The sequence below is a fragment of the Balearica regulorum genome, chromosome 2 (assembly GCF_011004875.1).
Source record: "Balearica regulorum gibbericeps isolate bBalReg1 chromosome 2, bBalReg1.pri, whole genome shotgun sequence".
In the NCBI taxonomy this organism is placed as follows: domain Eukaryota; kingdom Metazoa; phylum Chordata; class Aves; order Gruiformes; family Gruidae; genus Balearica; species Balearica regulorum.
In genome coordinates, this window is record NC_046185.1 from 46634977 (window position 1) to 46658522 (window position 23546).

The 23546-nt window shown below is 42.0% G+C and overlaps 2 protein-coding genes across 5 annotated transcripts in view; one reads left to right on the forward strand and one right to left on the reverse strand.

Moving 5' to 3' along the window:
• Positions 1 to 3540, forward strand: part of LOC104629208 (ethanolaminephosphotransferase 1) — a 61189-nt gene extending 57649 nt beyond the window's left edge. The window contains exon 11 of the mRNA XM_075744142.1: positions 719 to 3540. Within this exon, the coding sequence (XP_075600257.1) occupies positions 719 to 784 (66 nt within the window). The 3' untranslated portion in view covers positions 785 to 3540. The remainder of the gene's footprint in view (positions 1 to 718) is intronic.
• Positions 3541 to 5189: 1649 nt separating this feature from the next.
• MAPRE2 (microtubule associated protein RP/EB family member 2) overlaps positions 5190 to 23546 on the reverse strand; it is a 100603-nt gene continuing 82246 nt past the window's right edge. For all 4 annotated transcript variants that reach the window (XM_075744146.1, XM_075744144.1, XM_075744145.1 and 1 more), the window contains 3 exons: positions 17663 to 17802; positions 13017 to 13175; positions 5190 to 7355 (listed from right to left, as the gene is read on the reverse strand). In XM_075744146.1, the coding sequence (XP_075600261.1) occupies positions 7284 to 7355; positions 13017 to 13175; positions 17663 to 17802 (371 nt within the window). In that variant the 3' untranslated portion in view covers positions 5190 to 7283. The remainder of the gene's footprint in view (positions 7356 to 13016; positions 13176 to 17662; positions 17803 to 23546) is intronic.

Genomic DNA, 23546 nt, shown 5'->3' on the forward strand with positions numbered 1-23546 from the left:
GAATCTGCAAGCAAAATAGCTGTCACAATTTCTAATCTTGTCTTGGCCCCCTATTAGCATCTCTCAAGCTGGAGATACAAATGGTTTTCCAGTTCATTCAGTCTTGCCAGTGCATTTTTGTCATTTATCGTCATCTGAATTACTGCTTAAATTAATTTTTCCTCAGTTAATGTGCTCTTTGCTAAAGAGCATTGGCAAATAATCTTTAGGAAAGTGCCTTGATGGGGCTTTGCTTTCAGATGAAACACCTTGCATGGCAAAGATCTCATTTCACAGGGAGTTGATCAGCATTCATTTATTTAAGGTACACCATTGGGATGTAAGGCTGTTTCTTCATGCCTTTGAAAGAGACTTTTTGCCAGCAGACATTGGCGTTGTAGTAGATTTTACCCCAGCACCGATAAGGGCCAGTCAGGGGAGGACAAAATGGAAATACCTGGTCAAAATTCACTATTGACCGAGGGGGCCCAGCTCCATCAGAGTTTATGTCATCTGTGAATCAGGTCTGTAGAAACTTAACTTCCCATCAGTGTGCTGCAAGAGGAATGGAAAGACCACAGCTCTCTTGTTTCAATACTTGTAGGTGCCCATGTACTCGTAGGTCCCCAAGTACTTGAGGACTGTGGCTGGGTCCTCCCCACTCTAACAGGGACAAGAGAGACGGTGAATTGTGAAACCTGTACAAAACTGTGTGCTAATCTCCGTGATTTCTCTTTAGGGGAGGCAGTTGAGTGAACACTTGAACATTTACATCTTTTCCCTGAAGAAACGTGTCCAAGAGTGAACACCTGCACTATGATTAGACTGTAACACTTGACGTGGAGATTTGCAACTCTTTTGCTGTGATAAATAGTTGGAATTAATCTGATTAAAATAACCAAAGAATAGAACAGTCCAGATATCCGAACCACTGCGACAATGAGCTATGCAGCAAGATGCTTCATCTCAGGGGAAGATTCCCATCCAGCAGAGAAGTTGTTCTGCTGCTAATATTTATTCTCTTCACCAACGCCGTGTTACCACCCTCTCTGAAGCTTTTGTCTTCCTCCTCCTTGCCACTGTGTCCAAAGTCCTGGATAAATCCATACCGGGTTACATGAGATCCTTGATGGTTTATAACCACCAGCCTAGTCACCAGTGGGACCCCGGCAGTGCACACCCTCCTTCTATGTCCTTCCCACTCAGACACCTGCTTAATTTTCCGTATTTATTTTCTCACAACTCAATTCTTCCATACAACCTCCTGAAGGGTTTACGCACATTCAGTCTTTTCCTCACCTCAAATGAATGTGTGAAGAAAAGAGAATGAGCTCAGAAAACTATGGGCACAGTAAAGAGGTTTTGAAATGTATGATTTTTTTTTCCCCCCATCATTAAGATGGGTCTCAGCTGACCTGTGTCTGTCAGAAATGCAGCCTTTATACTGATTTTTAGGCTGAAAATTTTCAAGCACGTTGTTGATATTTCAGTCACAACAAGCAATATACCCTACAAAGGTAACCAGCTGAGAAGAAATTTGGTCAGCAGACCTTTGAAGATCGTCATATTTCACAACAAAACTAGTTAGGCAAACCTCATCTATAAGTGCAAAATGCTAAGCAAATAATTATTTGCCTGTGTGCTTGAAACAAATTTCTGTGGTTTTAGATAATGGCAAGAAAAAAAAGAATTGAGACAAGAAAAGCTTTTTTTTTAGACATTACATGTTTGCATGCAGATGTATACCGCTCACTTCATCTATAATACATGTTGGTTTTCTGCATGCCTTGGGGGAAGGAGTAAGAATTTGAGTTTCATCTCTTTTCATACGCTGCCCTAGCCAGAGGGACTTTGTGGCCTTGAAGCACTAATGAAACAATCTGTCCACTCTCCCCAAGGTGAGCTTTTTATTGCGTTTCTTGCGCAGAGGGATGTGACTGACTGGCACGTTTATGAACTAGTTAACTATCTTGCTTGCCAGAGCAGGGCAGAAGTGTAGTCTTTGGGCTGCTGAGCCTTAAGTTTTTGTTTCTTTTTCGGTTCTTAGACCATTTCTCTGGCTTTATCACTGGCCTGATCATTTTTTCTCCACTTGACACACCCTTACATCAGTAGCTCCTGTTAATATTTTCAGCTGAGCACTGACTAGTCATATCTTCATGAACAGCTTCAATTTAAGATTGTAACGCCTGTTAACAGTAGCTGACCTACCAAAACATCAGTAGGGCTGATTTCTCCTGGCAGCCCTTACTTTAGGTACCAGGGGGCAAGCCTGCACATCGGCTTCCCCTCTTGACAAAGCAGAAATACCACACCGACTTGTAAAGTTTCTTACGGTGTGAAAGTATGTATGTTCCACCTACCAAATGAGCGTGTGGAGGGTCCCACCCGCCAAATGAACATCGTACTACGGTCACAGTTCAAGCAGCTTAAGGTTTGAGTTAGGCAGAGGACACAGGTCATCACGTTAATGCTGGTTCGGAGATTTTGCCGAGAGCCCCGCAGGGAAGGGAGGTTCCTGTGCCGGCACCGCTGTGGTCCAGCTCTGGGGCTGCAGCTGGAGCAAGGAGAGGCATCTTCCAGCCTTCCTCCCTGCCAGTGGGGTGGCCGTGCCCCTGTCCTGCATGATGCCCTGGAGCGTGGGGTCTCCACCGAGGTGCTCCCTAACTGCTTGAGGACTCTCTCTCTTAGAGTAAGGTTGACAGCTGTTTATTTAATGAGGGATGCTAAAAATGAGTCCTGACTGTGTTTGAAGGGGAATGACGAGTTTGAGGCAGGCGTGCACCCAGCAGTCTCAGTTTGATGAAGTTAAATACTACATCTGATACCAGATACACTGCCACAAAAGTCTGACCTATTTCAAGTTTGTATTTAACCCATCCATCAAAAGTATCTGGAGGAAGTCCCCACAAGAAAAGAATTAGAATAAAATAAACAAAAATACCTCTGGATTGAATGTGGTTGTACTGGAGGAACTCTGCGGACAGGCTTTCCTTTTCCCTCTCTCTTGCACTTATTTATGAAACGGTTGGAATTAAGGATCACAGAAGCTGCACAATTTGATGCACTGTAATGGAGTATTTTGAAATATTTCATTAAATGGAATTATTAAACTTGAACTGCCACAACCTGCCTGCACTTGTACCTTTCTGAAGAAAAATAGAGTATCACTTTTAAAAGAAATTAAGTTCTGGCCAGCTTTTTCACATTCTGTATGAAGATACGGCAAATAACTTTCTTCTTCCTTTTTAAAGCAACTTGTCACTACAATCTCTATAAAGACAAGTATAAAAACAGATCATGTATTGCACAGTGTATATATCAAATTGTTAGCCATCTTAGATGCTAACTGGTTCAATGAACGGGAATAAAAATGCTTTGTTCATAGGGCAGTATGGTCACAGATTTATTTTGCAAAGTCAGATAACGGTATGTAGATGACCCAACACTGTAACAACAATTGGGTTTGGTCACAACATTATGGCAGGAAGTTTTCAACTATTTGAACTGGAAAATATATCACTTCTTTTTCTATGCTGTTGACCAAAGGCATGCCTCCTCGCTAGTCTTACGAAAAGCACCTAAACTAGCAGAGCTCTCCCAGATTTGATCACCTGGGTCAGAAATGGGCTCCTCTGGTCAGTCATCCTCCTTCATCCTCCCTCCTCTACCAGAAAGCTTCCCTAAGTGGGGCTGGGCTCAGCCTCAGCCCTGGGGATACCTGGAGGCAGCAGGGGGGGCTCGGGCTGACCTCTGCATGGTGGCACACAACCAGGTACCTTCAACCCATGGCAGAAAGAGGTCCTGACCTAAGGCTCAGAGCCCTGGAGATTTAACAGCAACTACTGCAGTAACATTGCTCATGCTGCAAAAAATCAGAGCTGGGAGAATTACAACCAAGTTTCCCCCTGTTTCTTCCAAAATCCTAGTACTTTAATCTAAAATGTAGGTGGCTTTTAGGTACTGCACTGAAGAGTCATCCCTGAATACTTGGACATTGCAAGAAAAGTCAACTGGGAGCTTCAGTGCCTTTGCTATAGCACTCACTTCACCTCCTGGCTGCTGCAAAGTTTTGCTTTTGCTGTACCAAAACTGAGATACAAGAAGAGATTTAGTACTCTGAAATCAGAAAGCATATACCATAAAAAAGAATGTTCTGCTTACATGCACATACATACGTGCATTTTCTTTGTGATTTGTAGAAGGCGATACAATTGCTGAGCTCTTGGGGAAACAGATCCTACCTCCTCACACAGAATAAGTGAACTTTTTTTTTTTAAAGCAGCTGCCTTTTCCTTCCTGCTCCCATATGCAGTCACTAATGAAACAAAAAATATGTATTTAAACCAGAAAAGTAGTATTTTAGAATGTTTCGAATAGTCTCTAGAGCTAGACAGATTTTAACATATTTTTTTATTAAATATGTAAAAAGATAAACGCAAGTCAAGTTATTCACATATTCAGACAAAAATCTACTCTACCATGCGACAATTTGTGGATAATGTAAAATGACTGATACATCTGAATAAGACTTTTTGTATCTATTATGCCATTACTTATCTATTTATAATTAACAATACATATGTTTACATTCCTTTCAGTTTACATTTAATATATAACCAAAGCTTTATGGTGTGCTATTTAGTAAAGGTAATTACAAATGCATATTAAAACCATAACGGAAGAATGGGTTACTCACAGGGGGTGGGGGAGAAGGACAACTCTTTCCCCTTTTAGAGCATCGCTCTCCCCTCAGCACAGCCAAATTTCCAGTGCCCACGAGGTACTTACTGCCTCAGCTCCCTACGTCAGTCACTTCTCCCTTGATACAAGCAGCAAGAGGGCTACGGTCCTCAGACCAGAAATAGGATATAAGGAATTTTCAGGAAATGAAGTTCAGCTTTTTTAATTTTTTTTTTAAAACGTGCTTCAAAGAAAGAAAAGGAGAAAGGTGCAACAGCCTGGCTACAAACCCTCCGGGGAGCTCAGCAACCCAACCGTTTGCACCTTTAGGAAAAACGTTTTCTCTTGAAGTGCTCTCCATGCATCTGCTCGAGTATTAGCGGAAGGATGAACTGCGGTAAGCAGAGACTGGTGCCAAAGAAATTAAGTTTACAGCCTGATCCCAAACTCCTCACCCCATCAGAAATCCCATACAGGTTAAAGGACATTCTGGAGACTGGAAAAAATTAGTAACTGCTCTTCGGTTCAACAGTATTATGAAGAACTACCGTTTATTACAATGACAATTGTAATAAGTACATATGTTCTAATAAACACAAATACAACAAAAATGACAATTCCCCCATTTGTGGCGATTCTCAGATATACTCATTTTGGAATATACACATTTTTAGAAACCAGACCTTATTTGTAACCAATCGAAATGGGAAAGGAAAACGCCGGCCTGCAGGTTGCAGCACAGTCCCTTCATCATCAGGTAAGAAGTGAGGTCAATGCTGGAGGCAGGGATGGAAAACCTTCAGCCCGCGGGGTCCAGAAACTCTTCTGCTGAGCAGGGGAAGCGATCAAAGAACTGGAAATACTTGTTCTAATGCTTAACAGTATTTTATATATTGTCTGTGGTGCAACACAACAGCAGGGATCTCACAGTTAACTAAGAGCCACTTAGCTGCAAAAGATTGATTAGGAACAGAAAACTGCGCGTGCAAACACGTATGTGTGTGCTGGGGGGGTTAATTGAAAACCTTTCTATGGAAGCGTAAGCTGGGGACTTATGCTTAAGGACCCCATCACGGTCTAATATGATTTAGCTGTTCAAGAGGCTTTTGAGTTTTTCAGTGACTGCTGATTGGGATGGGACTTCCATGTACCTGCTAAAGCAGCGTAACAATCCAGAATTAAGAAAATCCAGTGACACACCAAGAATACCAAGCATTAAATATTCAGAGAGACTACAACGCGCAGTTTTACGAGAAAAATAAGGAATGCTTTATACACTTCAAGATGCTTCTGTTTATAAAATGCCATCACTTAGAGCAGGGCGATGGGACCGCACTGGAAGGGAACGCTCTCGCTGCAGACATCTCCAGGGCAGACCCGTGCACCGTGCCGGCCTTGCCGGAGGAAGGTCAGCCAAGCCAGAACTGGCTCTGTGCCCCTCGGTCAGCCGGTCCCTCTCTGAGGTGTGCTCTGTCTCCAGAAGGACGCCTCACTGCCTCTCCGCGCTTCGGAAGCGGCATCAACACCCATGAGGTGTCCACCACCCACTTAAAGGGAGTTTGAGGGGGGGTCAGGGCTAGTGCTGCTGCTGTTTTTCCCCCCCACACCTTGCGCTAGCGAGGAAATTTCCTGTGTTCCACATTTGTACGGCTGGGGCAGCAGAGCGGGGAAGGATAGCGAAAAGAAACGGCTGGCCTACTTTGTCCTCTTCTGAGGGGTGGGAAGCCAAGTATGACAGCAGAGATTGCGTCCTGCAGCTACACTGGTGTCAAGGAGATTTCTCTCCTCTGTTAGCACTGAGCTCTGCGGAGGCAGGGCTGAAGCTGGAGGCTGGGACTGGATTCCTCAGGAAGGAAGAAAAGCTGGGAAATGTGTATTGACTAGTCAGGAAACTGGGAGGGTTTTCAAAAAAACTTAAGTGGATGTCTGTTTCTCCAGAAGTAAGCCAAAAAACATACCATGCAGCTTTCTAACAAGCTCTCTAACACAGGGGTTTAAATGTCTCTACTGAAACAGATGCTCTGCCTTCCATTTTGTGAAGGCAGGAAAGGAATAAACGTGAGCAACACGAGCATTTTCCTCCACAACACACCTCATCGTTATGGCTTGAGTATGACTTCCACTGTATCCCTTTATTCCAATTGTTCGACCGAATTTATGCCCCAAGGCAGATGTACTAGAAAACGCGAAAGCACCACAAAGTGAGAGACACAGCTAGTGGTACGGTACTTCTTGCCACACAAAATGCCAATATAAATATGTTAGAACAAGTTACAAGTGTATCATACTTAAGACGAAAAAGAAAAAAAAATAAATATATATATTTTTTTTTTTTAAGAGCAGAACAAATCTAAAGCAGCCAAGTGGTGAAGTTGCAGTGATGTACAGTAGGTGATGTAGCCCTACAACCTCTTGGGAAGATACACTGAAAGAAGACGTCTGCAAATGCATCTTGGCAAAGTATGGGTACAGAATGCAGTGGTTGGCTGGCACTCACTATGGTACATAAATGTTAATGGCAGACTGGGAGTGAACTGATTTCAAGTTTGAGGCCACACATGTTCCGTTCTCCAGAAGAAAGTTCTCACACAAAACGAAAATTGTCAGAGACGCTGGGTGAGTCAGTACTCCTCCTGCTGCTGGGGCTGTTCATGGACTTGCTCTTCACCTTCATGCTCTTCTGTGTGGCTCTCCTGCAGGGAGAAAAAGACCCCAAAACATTCTTCAGCAGAAAGTATTTCTCATGTAATCTTGCCGCCCCACAGCTTGCCGCAGCCTAAAGCTTAACTGCTAATTTTCATGCACATAAGTACAAAATGAGCTGTAACCTGAGGAAAGCAGCATCTTGTAGTAGTACAATAAAATGCATTTACTTTGCTTCTAATCAATGTATATGCAGTACTGATACTTCTCCAGGACAAGCGTCAGTTCTCAACATCACTGAATGTTAATTCTTCCGGTAAGTGAACACTTGGTATAGCTAGACAGTGAGATGCTCCACAGAGAGATGCTGTATCATTGCATCCTGATGTCCTCCCATTTTCAGTTTGTCCAAGGATTTCTGAACCTGTCTGCTGTAGTTTTCACACAATCTTCACTCTAGGCTTATATCACTAAATGGACAAGACACTTTTGCTATCATCTGCTTTAAAAATTAAACTCGGCCTCCTTTTTGATGTCAGATATACTCGTTTCCCAAAATAATACACCGATGCTGGACCAGAGTTCATAGGTTACCAAAACAATTTTTAGCAATATTCAGAAAATATAACCAAAGACTTGCAAACATATTTTCCTGGAAAAAAAAAAAAATTAAGCCTGGTATTCATTGATTTACAGAGCTACTGTTAAAAGCACTGATTACCAATAAACACTTCCCTTTTGCAAACGGTTATTATGCACAGTATTTTCCAGAGCTGTCTCTCCGAATAAACATTGCCAGTGCGAGAAGAATCCCTGACCAAAAGGAAGGCTGGATCCTCTCTGCAGGTGATACCAGTTTTAAACAATTTCCCATTTAGAGACAACAGACCTGGTATCTTGAGTTGGCCTGGATTTATCAGAGCTCAAGAAGGCTGGCTGACTCTTAGGGCATTACTTCTGTATTCCCATTAAGCACAGCTGCATTTACAGCTTTTCTCTCAAGTGGCTTCCATCTTTCTGGAGCACAGTTCACCGAAAAGATCCCACACATCTACTCTCTCCCCTGCATTAGTAGCGCTCCGCTGTAGGCAGCTCCAAAGGAAAACACTTTTCCAAGACACTGAGCTGCCATTCAAAACGCAGCGTCCCTGATGCGTACCTCCGCACAACTCGCCTGGCTCCCAGCAAGTTTCGTTAGAAGCGAGCAGCTGGAACAACGAACTTTTAACAAATTGATACTGCTAAGTTTTCAAATTTGAGGGAAAATTTCAAGGAAAAGGGAAGCCGTCACTGGAGTTTTCCCAGCATAGTTCAGAGTAGCTTATGCAATAAGAAAATTCCCTTCTGGCAATAAAATATCCATATTTCTAAAAGGCAAGAACAGGAGAATAAGGTTCCTAGCATTGCTGATACAGTGGAAATATTCAGCTGTTTACCACATATACAAACAAATTCCAATGAAAAGCAAGCTTTCTATCACTCAGGTGAGATTTTCAGGTAGCAGCCACACATGTCAGTCGGGACAACTGCAGTTTAGCACCTTACGGCCCCTTGGGGGGAATGACACCCCTATTACACACGGTAGGTACATGGTGTCAAAACAGCTTTTTGTGTAGCATCTAAAAATCGCAACTTCTGCGATGGGCTGCAAGGGTGCAAGACTTGCAGAGAACTGGAGTTTCACAGAGAGAAGCTGACAGCTGTGAGAACGTGACCCTGCCTTACAGGGTGAGAAAACTGAAGCTTGTTTAGCTGCAGTGAGCTATGTTCCCTTAACCCCATCTATCCTGACCCTCCTGATGTGCTGAGATGACCTGCTCTGGAATGCACGTGTTCCATAGGCTCTATGTATGCAGAGTTTATGAGATACACCTATGAGAAAGCCCACTCAGGCAGATTTTATAGGTCACATACATGCTATCCTTTCATGCATATAATAGGAAAAGCCTCTAACCACAGGGAGTGGGTTGGGAACCTACTCTGCAGCTCTGAAGAAGAGTGGTGGCTCCTCTCTTGCCAGGCTTACCTTTGATGGAAATGGTAAATCTTATGTGACGACCTCAGAAATTGTTCCGAGACTTGGACACGTGCTTCTCAGTATGTACAGCTTGTATAAATATGTGAAATGGGAAAGACAAGAGTCCCTATGCCCAATTACCTTGGGACTGTGGAATCTCCTTGAATAGCATCCCCGAATAAGGAAAGTAGTGGAAGATCTATTTAGAGCATTTATTTCTGGCTCAGATCACACAACCATCATCATCTCTGTCTCCCACAAAGAGAGGTGCTCTCTTTTGACCCTTTGACATCTGCCTCAAACCTTTCAGGTGTGCCTGTAGACTGAAAAGCTAGACTTTATGAAAACCAGCTGGGGGTGCCTTTTCCAAGAGCAGCAGCAGACGTAGTAGCTGCTAGAGCAGAAAGATACAAAACCAGCTGCATTTCAAGCAATTGCTTTGGAAACTTGAGCTGAGCAACTGACAGATCAAACAGCAGCAATGCACCCAACTTCTGCATGAACTGAACCAGAACAGCCTACGTAGGAAAGCAAAACCTTTCCTACATTTTTGCTTTATGCCAAGACCTACATGGCTCCGGGTTTCGTAACTAGACACATAGCCTCTTCTGGTTCATCAGCCTGAAGCTCTCCTACTCTAAGACCATACGGCCAAATGCTTTACATACTATCTGAGGTCTCAGTGGTGTCCACAGCAGTCACAGCATGAGTGCTAGGGGCCATTTCTCTCCCCCACCCAAATGTATCCTTTTTTAACACCGTTCTCTGTCAACTTTGATGTTTTTGATGAAGAAGCAGGATTACAAATGAGCAATTTGTGATTAAAAATTACAAAGGATTACAGACTGATCAGCCAAACATTAAGTGACGCCAACAGATACAACAACATCCCTCTTGCATAAGCAGAGACATAATGATGAGGTTTAAACCAGAACTGTAACCGGGAAGAGAAAAGGGAGTCTCTAAAAACAAGGAACCCAAATGGACTGATGTTTGTGCTCACCAAAATTAATAATAATAAGCCTTAAAAATTCAGCCTTTATTGAATTAAACAAAAAAGAAGTTTAGGAAGTGACATGGTTGAAACTACACTATGACTTGGAATTCTGACCACCCCCAACGTGAACTCGATAAAAGTCTCTTCAATGCAATACTACAATAATCAAACCTCTGGAGAATGCTTTTCTTAACTGTATACTTGGATTGTGAATCATTCTACACAGAATTCACCTGACAGCCTACAATGCTCACGGGGGACCTATGAGCTACTGGGACATGTGACCATTTAAAGTGCTGTCCAGAGTTTTTTTCTTTTCTTAATTTTTCTTTTAGGAGGGTTAAATTAAGCATAACAGAAAATTAAGTATAAAGGGACACTTGTCCCTTCTGAATAAGAACAGTTGGTATGAAAAATAGGACATGATCTCTATGCCATGTTGAATACAGTAGATGCCCGTCAAATTACAGCTAGGATGGAAGAGTTTGAGATTGCTATTGAGCAGTTATGGAAAGTATGAACTGAAAACAAATTTAAGTTAGTCACAATATTGAAGCACAAGGCTTTGGTCAGGGATCACTTGTATGTGTGAGCTGCATCACTGCACATCTTCCTCTTGAAGAAAAGCCGCATGGCCTTTATCATTTATAAATGCGCTAAATCCTGAAAATTAATGTAATCCTTTCTTTTTTTCCCCACTTTGCCTCTGTATACTTAAGACACTCTGAAACAGAGATTAAAAAAAAAAAAAAATCTAAGCTGGATTTACAATGAACTCATTAGAAAGAAACTAGGAACGCTGGGGTTGCCTGTGATTTGGGAATTGAGGCTATTTTCCATCTAGGGATTGGGAAAGCCAAACTGCTTTTAGTGAGGGATTAACCTGCAAAAATCTGCAAGATACAGAATTTAAATTGGGACAAATTCATTACAGAGACAGAAAAAAAGAGACGTGAAGGCAGGGCAATGAGACAGCAAAGTCCGAAAACAAAAAGTAGGCAGGATCTGAATCAGTAAGGGAACCACAGTCTTTGGTCGAATGCTAATGCATTGGGGTCTCTCCTCAGCAAATTACTGTCCATCTGTTGAGGAAGAAATGCACCCCAGAAGATGAGATCATCAAGTCTCCCACTAAAAGGTAAAGAAGAAGTGCTCTCCTGCTGCAGTGACGTAGCTGGCCTCCAATTCCGAACACATTTTTGATAAAGGCACGGTCGTCATATGTAGTTCAAGGCACGGATGATGCTTTCAACAGAGAAAGGCTTGGAGAGAGGAAGCAGATAAAACACTGGGATGTGGGCTGAAATATAACATTTTGTAATGTGTTCTGCCATTAAGGAAAACTGCAGGAAGAAAAGCAACAAATGCATTCCTTGGCAGGGAATCACTTGCTAGTTAAGCCAACAGACAGACAGATGTGGTAGGGGTATGGGGAGAAGAGGGATTTTTCTGGCTTTGCTTTATAAATAAATCACTGTTCTGTTTTCTCTGACCGCTATATATATGTAATTCTTTTAGCCTGTTATCACATGCCTCGCAAATTTGTCTTATTGTTTATTCCTGAGAAAATAATGGTTTCCTCCTCCTTTTCCTCTCTAGCACTCACCCCGCACTGATGAACAAATCCTCTTTCCCCCGTCACTTCTCATCTGAGCAGTGGCCCCTGTCAGCAGCAACCTCAGGCCCTTCTTGCACCTAACTTTCATTTACACCCTACTAGTCTTTTTTTAGAAAAGCATGTGAGTTAGGAGTTGCTTTGCCACTACTTTTGATATGAAATGTTAAGTCAGCTGACAACTGCTACAACAGCTTTCTGGGAACAGATATAAGACAGCCTACGGTACCACAGTGCTGCCGAGATTAAGTTGATGCTTATACACGTCGTCCGCTGGAGACTGACGGGTCAATCATCAGTGCAGTGCATACAGGGATTTAGTTAACATGAATGGGAGTAGTTCAGCTAAATCTCCACTGAATCATTATCCCTGAATGTATCTGAGGAATTTAACCAGCACCCTTTGCAACCTCTTGCTTTGTCCAGTGTCTACAGCGCTAAGTTTAAGGTGCAATGAGATTCTTGCTTAATCTTGCAGACAATACACTGCTGAAATTTTGGTAATAGAGGATTATTGGGTTTGCACAAGGAAGAATTTTGCCTATAGCAACAGGATAAAAAAATGCTAAAGAGCATTATCTCTGCAGATGTAATTATGTATTTGGCAACCTGCACCATACATATTGCAACACTGCCACATGGGCTAGAGAAGGTTCACAGCTGTAGACATTGAACAGCACCTCTGTCAGAATTTCTGAGACTTTCAACATGTTAAGGACCACGAGTAAAAGACTTTATGCAGAAAGGCAGAAGAGGAAAAAACAAAACTAAGGCTCAGAACCATATGAAATCAATTTAAAATTGTGACATGCACCCTCCCCTTTCAGATCAGGTTCAGCAAATGTAGACTACAAAACCTATGCTGAAGCAGTGAAAAGCAACTGGCCTCCTGAATCCCTTCCCCAAGCTGAAAAGTCTGTTGTTTGCAAATGCAAACTTCCTTTTTGGGGGAGGAGGCATGGAAATCCTAGCTGCAACAGTTTTGCTGACCTAAATATAGGACATGACCCAATACTGTACCAATAAATTTTTATGAAATTAAGCTGTTTTGTCTAAATAAAAGACATTAAGCTTCAACTTACGTGTTCTTCTGAAGCATAAAGGACTTCCATTAGCCGATTGACAAGGTCATTATTCTCTCTCCCGTGTTCTTGGCAGAGAAGTTCAATCTCCCTTAATTTGCCAAAGTAGAAATCTCTTTCCTTCTCCACGCCTTCAAGTGCAAGTTTTAACGAATGTACCTGCATATAAACCAAGATGCGAAGCATCAGTTGTGAGGTGCACTACAGACAGAACAACTCAGTCTAAAATTATGCATGCTAAACAATCTTAAATATATATTCAATTTTATAGCTTAAAATGAAGCCCACTTTTTTTTTTTTTTAGGTGCTAGACTGAATCTTACACAATAGACAGTAATAAATCAGGCTCCCCCATTACACCTCTTGGATGAATCTTAACCTTGATCGTTAAAGGTCAGTTTTCTCACTGCTCTTTTATATTGAAACCCAAAGCAGCAGTTCAGGAATCAGGGCTAATTAAGACTTGGCTTCTAACAAAGCTGCCAGAAGTGTCATGTAATAGTAATTAATAAAACTTTAAGCTCAGTACTTGCATCATTTTGCCTGGATTAATGTGCAGTTGTTGGGAAACCTACAATATCTCCTTGCTCTAAAAATCCGTGGATCTAGCAGAAAAGCTCACAAAGGGAAACGGTCTAGTTAGGAAATTAAAAGGTCCGCTAGTTGGAAAGGTGTGTTGTTTTTTCACCTCTCCTCTTTGCTGCCTCCCCACTTGCCGTACAATTAGAGACCTGCGTTTTGACACCCTGATACCGTGGCCGGCTGCGCCACGGACTTTCTGCTCCAACTGATGTGCTGTTTCTATCAACAAATTCTCTCAAATGCCAAGTATCTTTCTCTTTGCAACCTTGTTCACAAGAGTCTTCAAGCTATACTGTCAGTCTCAATTTCACCACCAGGACTGCTGCAAATCATTTATGGGCAACATAGCTGGTAATGATTAGGCTTCATATAAATCATGACAGATGTTGCAACATATTTTTATACATACATATACACACATACACATATATATTTAAAAAAGAACAATTTTGTGGGAGCATAACAGATAAACCACTGTCCAATGGGATATACACAATCAGGATAATGTGTAAGTGGCTCTCAAATTTGGAAGACAGCTGTGTAATAACCAACAGAAATAATCATAGATGAAGCTGCCTACAGTAAACACACTGACCCTAATCACGTCCAAATTACAGCCAAATTAGCATCCACATTTTAAGGCCTGCAATTATACAAATTATTTTCTAAATAAAACATGCTAAATAAATTAAATTGCATCAGACTACATTTCAGTGAACTGATACAATTTAATAGAAAGTTCTGTGTTGCCAGTTCTGCTGCAAGCTTATTTATTCCCTCCACTAGTAAAAATACCAGCAGAGTTCAAACAATGCTTTGACAGCCTGCTAAATCCTATCAGCTCATTTTTCCGTAACTGCTGAGCTAGCAAAGCCTTTTTCTGACCCTTGATTGCATCCTCAGAGGTGTCAGTCAGCAGAACTGACCGGTTGCCAGGGCCAGATCTCAGAGCATCTCATTCACGTACTAACCTGTTTCTGACCAGCAGCCTGAGTTTGACACCCAAGTCTTCCCTTGACAGTTTGAATCTATGATTGATACAATGACCGGTCACCTTAAAATTAACTGTTTATTCATGAAAGTAGGAATAGCAAAACGGAACAGGAGTTTACAATGTTTTGGTCTATAGATGAAGACCTTACATTTAAGACATGTCTTGTGGATCTGCAGCAGCATATTCCTTGAGAGGAACACCTGCATCCTGACACAACAAGAACGTAACTGCTCCTAGATCTCTTGCTCTGTGCTTGCTAGAGCTTGGAAAAACAATGAACTTCAGCTTAAACATTGGCAGCTGGTAGCTCAGACTGTCTCCCCTTCTGACCTATTTACTATGAAGGCATTTGCCTGTTTTCATGCTATAGATTCACTCCATTTTAAGAAATGGAATCATTAAACTATGCACATATGCACATAGTTAATTAACTACAATATATGGTAAACAGTTATAACGAAACCAAATACTTTCTTTTCTTCAGTTACATATCAGCTATTTGTGACATATTAATTTGTTTTTTCTTCAGGTAATCGGCACATTCACGTGCTACTTTCCCTGCTGCGAACATACCAAAAGGCTAATCCTGTATGGGCAACGGTACATGTTAACTCCCGTGCTCTGTTCCTGCACCAGAAGTAACCCTCTGCAACCCAGTTAATGGGTGCAGAGGCAACAGTTCTTACTAACTGGTCTTTTCTCTGATGGCACTTACTGGTAGTATGAAAACTCACAGGACTGCAGAACCAGGATGGAGATTAAGTATATACGGTAGACAAGCAGCCAAGATGGTGCTGTTTGCAGAAACTATGTGTATATTAGCATACAGTTAACAGTTCCTGGGACCATTCTCCATATCTAGTGGTCCCTGGTCTGTGTTGTCTCCTTAACTGCAATCAGCAGCTCTCTGGGAGAGTGTTAGCTGGCACAGACCAAAACCACAGCAGGGACCACTCTAGCATTTTAATGTTATGGGTAATTGAGTTCCAGCACACAGTGACATTCCTTGGAAGTGTTCAATTTACTAGCACAGACCAAGGCAAAGCTAAGATAATTTTAAGAGAAACTTTACGATTATTGGGAGCCATCAAACTAGCAAATATTACGGATGGCTTATGATTATTGCCAATAGCTCATTAAGCAACCTTGTGGTAAAATATAGTGTACAGACAGACCCACTACTTAATTTTTTCCACTACAAATTGCATGGAAGTTCAGATGTTTCAACCTCCCTTAGCTGCCATCCATGAAAGGGCTGAAAAAAGTATCTGTTACAGCCACATAGGAATTTGATATCCACAGACACCACTCAACATTTCTTACTCATGATCAAGACAGCAAAGGGGTAAAAGTGGCTGCTGCCCTCATCTCCCTGGTTGCTGGAGAGTGGTAAAAACAGGCAATTTGGCTCTTCCAGCATGTTCAGACTGGGGGTCAGAAAAGCTTGGCTCAGGGCTGCTTGCAGCATAGCTTTTTTGGCTCATGTTATATGCCCAGGGTGCACAAGTAACCATTAGTGGGAAATGAAATACCAAGCGCTGCCAGCATTAAAAAAAAAAAAGCCTTCCAGACCATTCTAGCTAGAAGATGTGCGTCTCAAAAACTAGTTATTAAAACACCAACTTTTCACATCCTCAACATTTCTTCTCCTCTTTGGTGATAGGGGAAATCATCAGTTTTCCCTCAGGGTTATTTGTATATAAAGCTTAAAAGTTTTCACACATGGAACGTGCTAGGAATACATTGACAGTGGATGCGATAGTGACTGCCTATTTTAGTCAAGATCAAATATTTTTATGTTGCTCAGACCCCAACCAACTCTTCCTACTGAAGTGAACACGTTCTGACTTCTGAGTACAAATGTCATGGTTTAAGTTGCATTAAGCTGACGTTTGAACTCCACTCTTACAATGATTAAAAAAAAATGCCATGAAAAATACATACATCCATTCCTTGTGCAACATTTAAGAACTTTTCTGTCACAGCAACAATCAAAAGCTTGTTTGGAAGGCTGGCAGACCCTGTTGTGGTCTCTGCTTCTCAGAATTACACCCTGAATCCACAGCATGCCATGTTTGAGATGTGGCTATCCATTCACCACCTTTAAATGCATAACAGTAACCAAGAATTTGCAAACAGTGCCCCAACAAACTGGAATCTTTGTTATTCAGGTCAATGGAAGTCTGAAATTGAAATGTCTTTAATTGTGGAAAATTATACTTGATCCAGAGTAACGACTTCCTCCTGAATGCAGCTGCCAGGCAGCTCAGGCTCTATGAGGTTTTTCCTTTCCATTTTCCCTTGTCCAGGACCAAATACAGGGATCAGGCCTCCTACTATACTAGTAGCATTTACACCACTCTGACAGCACAGTCTTGAGCCAGATGCAGATATTTATTCATGTCCAGTGCAAACACTCTTGCATGTCCAGGAATGACAGCGTGATGTACAGCTCCATAGCATAAATGAAAATTAAGCCCTTACATTCCTAACATTGAAGAAATTCTGAAGCTTTATTGATTATATTGCAGAACATTATTTATAATACAACTAAGTATTCTCACAAAGCTAGGTCACATTTTTACATGAAAAAGGCATATTACCTTCTTAATGCCTTCCTTCCAGAAAGCAGAGTGCAATGAGCTAGTCTCCATTCAGTTGCAAATCTCTAACACCTTGGTATTACAAACAGGCATGTTTTCTCCATAATGACACATTAAAATGATTTATTTCAAATTTGTAATACACAAGAGCAAAGACACTCTTGGAATTTTCCCTATCCAAGTGAAATAAAAGATATATTTCAAAAAACCTAATAAAATTATCATACTTGAGCAAGTCTTACCACCTGTCATTCCTAAGATCACCTTTTAAAAATACTGGCAAACACCAGTCATCCCTGTCAGACGTTATTTTTAACAACAAATCACTTTTTTCTTCCCAGCTGAGCTATTTCAATCTTTTGTCCCCTCATAATTCTGGAGAGCACCATTCAACAGAAGGCAATATTAGATTTCATGCCTGCCTGTGACAGTGAATGCATCTAATTTTATGCCTAGAGCAAATTTACCTGTTCGCTGAGCTGTATGACTTGAGTTTCCAAATCTTTATCTGATTTGGATGCTGAGCTGCTTGGTGCAGCTTTTTTTGCTGAAGATGGGCGAGAAGGTGTTGATCCTGGTTTAGAAGCTGGACTGGATTTAGCAGCACCTGAAAAGTACAATAAATAAATAACAATCAAGATTTATCCCCATGATAAATATATTCCTATTAACTTGGTACAGAAACAAAAGTACTTGTTTCACAGACAGCCATTCTCTCTGTTACTTCAAGGCGAAGGAGGAAGTTCCAGTGCTGCTATACCTTGGAAAAGGGAAAAACCCCACATTTCCTAGCAGTTTTACTTTGGGTTTGCTACTGAGAGTGAAGTAACTCTGCAACTAAAATAAATAAACACCAAACTAGAATAAAAAGTTCTCTTAGCTGTCTGCAGCTTTCGGCTTTAAAAAATGTGCTGTTAATAGACTATTCCTCCAGCCCAATATTTAGTGTACAGATCTATCTTTAATTCTCTTGGAGAAAAACAGACTTGAGAAATTCAGCTAAACTGTGCTTTCCTCATTTTCAAGTGTAAACCATCCCTAAGACAAGGGCATTGAAATTCAGACAGTGCACGCAGAATTAAATCCATCAGTGAACTCACAGTTGCCATAGTGACCAAGAGATGAGTTTTGATCTGTTTAGGTTTTGCTATTTGTTTTTAATTACTTGCACTGCAAATCTGCCAGAATACAGAGCAACGTCTTTACCAGCAAAACCAGCAACTCCGAAGTGCGCACAGAGACCCTTTTTCACAGGTACTCTTTTTTTGCCCAAGCAGAGGAACACTTGTGCAAAAGGGTTTGCAGTGCCTTCGTACGAACCTCACAGCCAGCTTCTCACACCTTGCTCTGCCTCTCCATCTTCCCTCTCCCTGTCGCTGTTTGATTTAGTCTCTCAGCCCCACTACACAAGCGCCTGGTCACGGCAGTCCGCCTTGCCTGGGCTCCCACAAGCGCTGGCCTCTGACTCTCAGCCTTTTCCTTATTCCCACCGACTAGGAATACATTTCAGGTGCAGTGAACGCACATCTGGTACAAAAATTGCTTGGGTTAAGACGACAGAACAGAACCCCAGCCTTCTCTCTGACCTATTTTATTTGATTTATTAAGCAGGCACATGAATCAGCAGCCCTGCTCTGCAGCACCCACATTTATCACTTTCTTACAAAGAGCAAAACACAGTTGTCCGGACATGTGGATGGGCTCCATGGCCGTCCTCTGCCGTCAAACGCTGCTGTCTCTGAAGCCTGGGCCACGCAGGGTGCAGGAGAAGGCCTAAATCCAGCAAGCACCCAGCTCCCAGCTGAGCTCTGAGCTTGCAGCTCACCAATTCTGGAGGGATTTGCCCCAGCTTTCTCAGCAGCCACCTTCCACCCCACACCTGCTCCTCCCATATGATGACTTGGTTTACAGCACACTGCAAATTGTTCTAAGTTGTCATTTCCACAACATATCCCCAGTCTCAGACCACACTTTAATAAAGCAATTCATTGTAAAAACAATGTTTTACAAAGGCGTCAGTAAGAAGAAATCACAAGGAGGCAGGGAATGGCAGGAGGGGCAGAAAGATGACTTGGGAGGCTGCCCCTGTGACCAAACCGTGGAGCTCACACGGTCTCACTGACCTAGAACTGGGTATAGTGGTCCCTTGGAGGAGCTGAAAAGCGATGGGAAAGGAAAGCAGCAATGGGTTATTTAATCAAGGTAGCTTAGGCTTTTCTGATTTAGTCACAGGCCTCTGTCTGTAACAAGCCTCTCTTCCCACCTCTAAGGATAACTCTGTATTAACTGGGTCACCTAATGCCAACAGAACATAAATAAACAACTTGATAATTCAGTCGACTTGTGTAAGCATTTCTGTGCAAGATGTCCAGCCTTCTCCTCTTCTATGCTCCTTAAAATGAAACAGGTATGGAAAATTTTTTTTTTTTTTAAATTGGTGATTCCAGTCCAGTAACTTCCATGCCTAAATCCTTGTAATTACATGCACAAACTCACCTCTAGCAGATTTCAGATACAGTACACAGACTAAGGTTGGGAAAATTCAACGTTGTATACTAAAATTAAACTTTTTTTCACACCATACTTAGATGAGCAAATAATAAATCATTTGTGGAAAAGTATTAAAAGTGCCAAGATCTTTTGCTGCTATTTCTTTCTTTAGGTACTTTCATAAACTTTAGCACCCTGCCTTCATTACACGCTTTCCAGATTCAGTCCATGTTCTGACTAACCAAAAATCACCTGCTTAAGAGCAGGATCATTAAGATGCTCTCAAAGCCAGGAAATTTATTTTCATTTGGATTTGCAGATAAACAGAAGAAAATTGGTATTAAAATATGCGAGATAAACACACACTGGAAATAATCATTTTGCAGCATTTTAGTTGGGCCTCAGATTATTTAATGAATACTTGTATCGCATGCAACTGCAACAGTTACCTATACAACACTTAAAATAATAGATATGTATACTAAACTGCAAGAAGCAGTTCAGGATATCAACCAAAAATTAAATGCTATAGAATAAGCTAAGGACCTTCAGATGCGAAACCTCAGCTGGTCGATGCGGCTCCCCCTCTCCACCAACTACCCTTCTTCTACTTGCAGGCAGCACTGGACTTTCCCTAGACAGCAAACACCTGCACACAAGCACAGGAGAAGCTGCTCCACTTTTCTAGGGCAGCATCGCCTTGCCTGTCAGCTCTTCACCATTTCTCCTGGGGGAGGGGGGTGTCACGGTGCAAGACCTCAGCAAGGCACGTTGTGCAGCCACGGCGTATTGCTCCCTTTCACGCTCGACAGCCCTGCACACCGAGCTCGTTCTTTGTAGATCGGGGTACTGATCACAGAAAGCCAAATCATGAAGTACACACCTTTTTCTAACGGGCAGCGGGAGTTAAGGGCAGAGCAAGCACAAGCATTTAATCCCCAGGTATTCTCTCTAATTTGCAGCTGAGGCGTCCTCCCAGAGTGTGCCGAGCAAGCTCACATCACCACCGTCAGCAGACAGAGAGGGCTGGATAGCACCAATACACCACATCACATTCTGCCCTCCTTTGAAAACAACAAAGCCTTCTGAATTTCTATAGCAAAGTGTTACTAAGCTTTATAAAGTCCAGACAAATCAAAAGAAATCGACTTTTGCTTCGCTGCTCAGGATCTGCTCTTAAGTGAACACGATATTCCAATTTCAGTAATGTAGATAAAAACCAGCTAAATAACCAGAACATTTCAGATGGTATCAGCGACAGCTGGATAGAACTTAATTGCAACAGAGAATGCCTAGGGATTTCTAATTTAAAATTTCCTGGAGGAAAAAAAAAAAGCTTTACTGCACTTTTATTCTGAAACGTGAGTTTTGGAATCAGCTCAGAGGTAAGCCTCCCAGTTCTAACAGAAGCTTAATTTCATGAAAGAATTAAAGGATGCTGATTGGTAGAGTAGTGCAAAGTACTTGAGACAGCCAGATATCTAAATGGAGATGGAAAGATCTTGGTAGGCTTAATGACTTTGCTATTGAGCAGTGCAATGGCTTTGCAGTCAATTAGTGCAATTGTGGAATTGCTAATGCATTGCTCAGAGGGGCTATATAATCCAAGCAGTTTAAATTCTGTCCAACATCATATCTTCTGTGAAAATATTTATATAACATATTTACATATTCTGAGAAAGCACAAAATTTTATACAAATATTTTATATACAAAATATCTGATAACCAGCTCTTTTCACCAGCCACTAAGAGAACTGCATTGTAACCTGCACCATAAATGTTACCCATTACCAATTCCTTTTCAAGCTTACTGTTGATGTTCAAAAAGGAGTGCAGAGCCCTGCTCCTGGAGAGGAACAGCCCCATTCCCCAGAAGGTACTGGCAGCCAACAGTCTGGAAAGCAGCATGGCAGAAAAGGACTTGGGGGTCCTGGTGGACACCAGGATGAGCATGAGCCAGCAAGGCACCCGCGCCTCGCAGCAAGGAAGGCCAACAGCCTCCTGGGCTGCACTGGGAAAAGCACTGCCAGCAGCTTGAGGGAGGTGATTCTCCCCCCTCTGCTCAGCACTAATGAGGCACATCTGGAGTGCTGGGTCCAGGTCAGGGCTCCCCAGTAAAGAGAGACATGGGTATACTGGAAAGAGTCCAACAAAGGGCCATGAAGATGACTAAGGGACTGGAGCACCTTGCATAGGAGGAAAGGCTGAGAGAGCTGGGACTGCTCAGCCTGGAGAAGAGGAACTTCAGAGGCATCTTATCCATACCTGAAGGGAGGGTGCAAAGCCAATGGAGACGTGCTTTTTTCAGTGGTCCCCAGTCAAAGGACAAGAGTCACAAATTGAAATACAAGAAATTCCATTTAAACATAAGAAAAAACTACTTTGCTCTGAGAGTGATCAAATACTGGAACAAGCTGTCCAGAGAGGCTTGGAGGTCTCTATCCTTGGAGATACGCAAAACTGGACTGGATACGGTCCCGGGCAACTGGCTCTAGGTGACCCTGCTTCGAGCAGAGGGGTTGGACTGGACAATCTCAGCGGTGCCTTCCTGCCTCCACTGTTCTGTGAAAACATGCTCTGATTTTAGGTCAATGCAGGGTCCAATTAGAATTTTTTGTAAACAGTATCGCAGCTACTTCAATTAGCACCTGGATAATTTTTTGTACCTGCCCATATAACACTAGCAGAGATGGGAAAAATAAATTCACAGTTGAAAGACTATTTTGTTCTTGTACTGAAATAAGTTAGATGAACCAGTGTTGAAATGCATTACAGTTTTCTATCTGTGGTGCTCCAGAAACAATCATAATTAAATATATTCCCCCCCCCCCCAGTTTCAGCCTCACTATTCTTTTTGTTAAAGACAAAAGTTTTACAAACAGATGTACACTTCTGCGATTTAAAACAGTGGACGCTGGTGCTGTGCAGGTTTGGGGTACAGCAAAGCTAGGCTGTGAATTCCGGGTCACTTTATTTCACAAGCGCAGTCTTGTAGGCAAGAGACCTATTTAATGTTTAGAGAGAAATCTTCCTTGAAGCTACATGATTAATTAGTATGCTGTTAAATATTTATGTAAAATTCCAAGAAAACACATAATACAGTGTGGATGGGCATGACGATGGCGTAGAAGGCAATGGAAGCCCTGAGCAAGCACGAGACCTGGCTGAGCCCACACGACCACCGCTTCAGTGGAATTTGGGAATCACTCACAATCTCTTCAGTCAAATTAAAGCATTTCATAAACTGAATATTCCTGATTCATGCCACAGAAGAAAAAAAACAAACCCACAGAGCTAGCGCTTTCTCCAGGAGCTAAAGAAAAACTCTCCACCCACTTAAAACAAATGAGTGATGAATTAATAAATGAGTAGATGTAGATGAATTAATATTCACACATGCTTATTGTTGCGGCTACACTGGGATGCAAGAAACTGCTCAATTTAGGGATGCTTAATGGCATAAGTGATGACAAATGATGCTTAACAGGAATGAAATTACCTCAGACAAAATCTGACTTCACTTTCAGCATCCCAACATGCTAATTATTTTGTGGTACTAACTTCCCCTGGGTGGCAGGAGCTCTCTGTCCCCTCAGCTCTCCATACCTCCACTGCTGCTGGCTACAGCACAGCCTGATGAGCTCTATGTTGAGCATCACTGCCAGCCAGCCAGCAAACACAAGTGTGTACAAATACTTGAAACTGAAGCACCTTTTACAAATTTCAACAGAGCAATCCAAGCAAGAACATACAATGGAGTCTGCTTGTCAGATTAAAAAGTTTTGTTGATGGCATGACTCCCTCAGTTCATCTTCAATAGAAGGAGATTTGATAGATGGGAACTAACCCCAGCCTTTCCA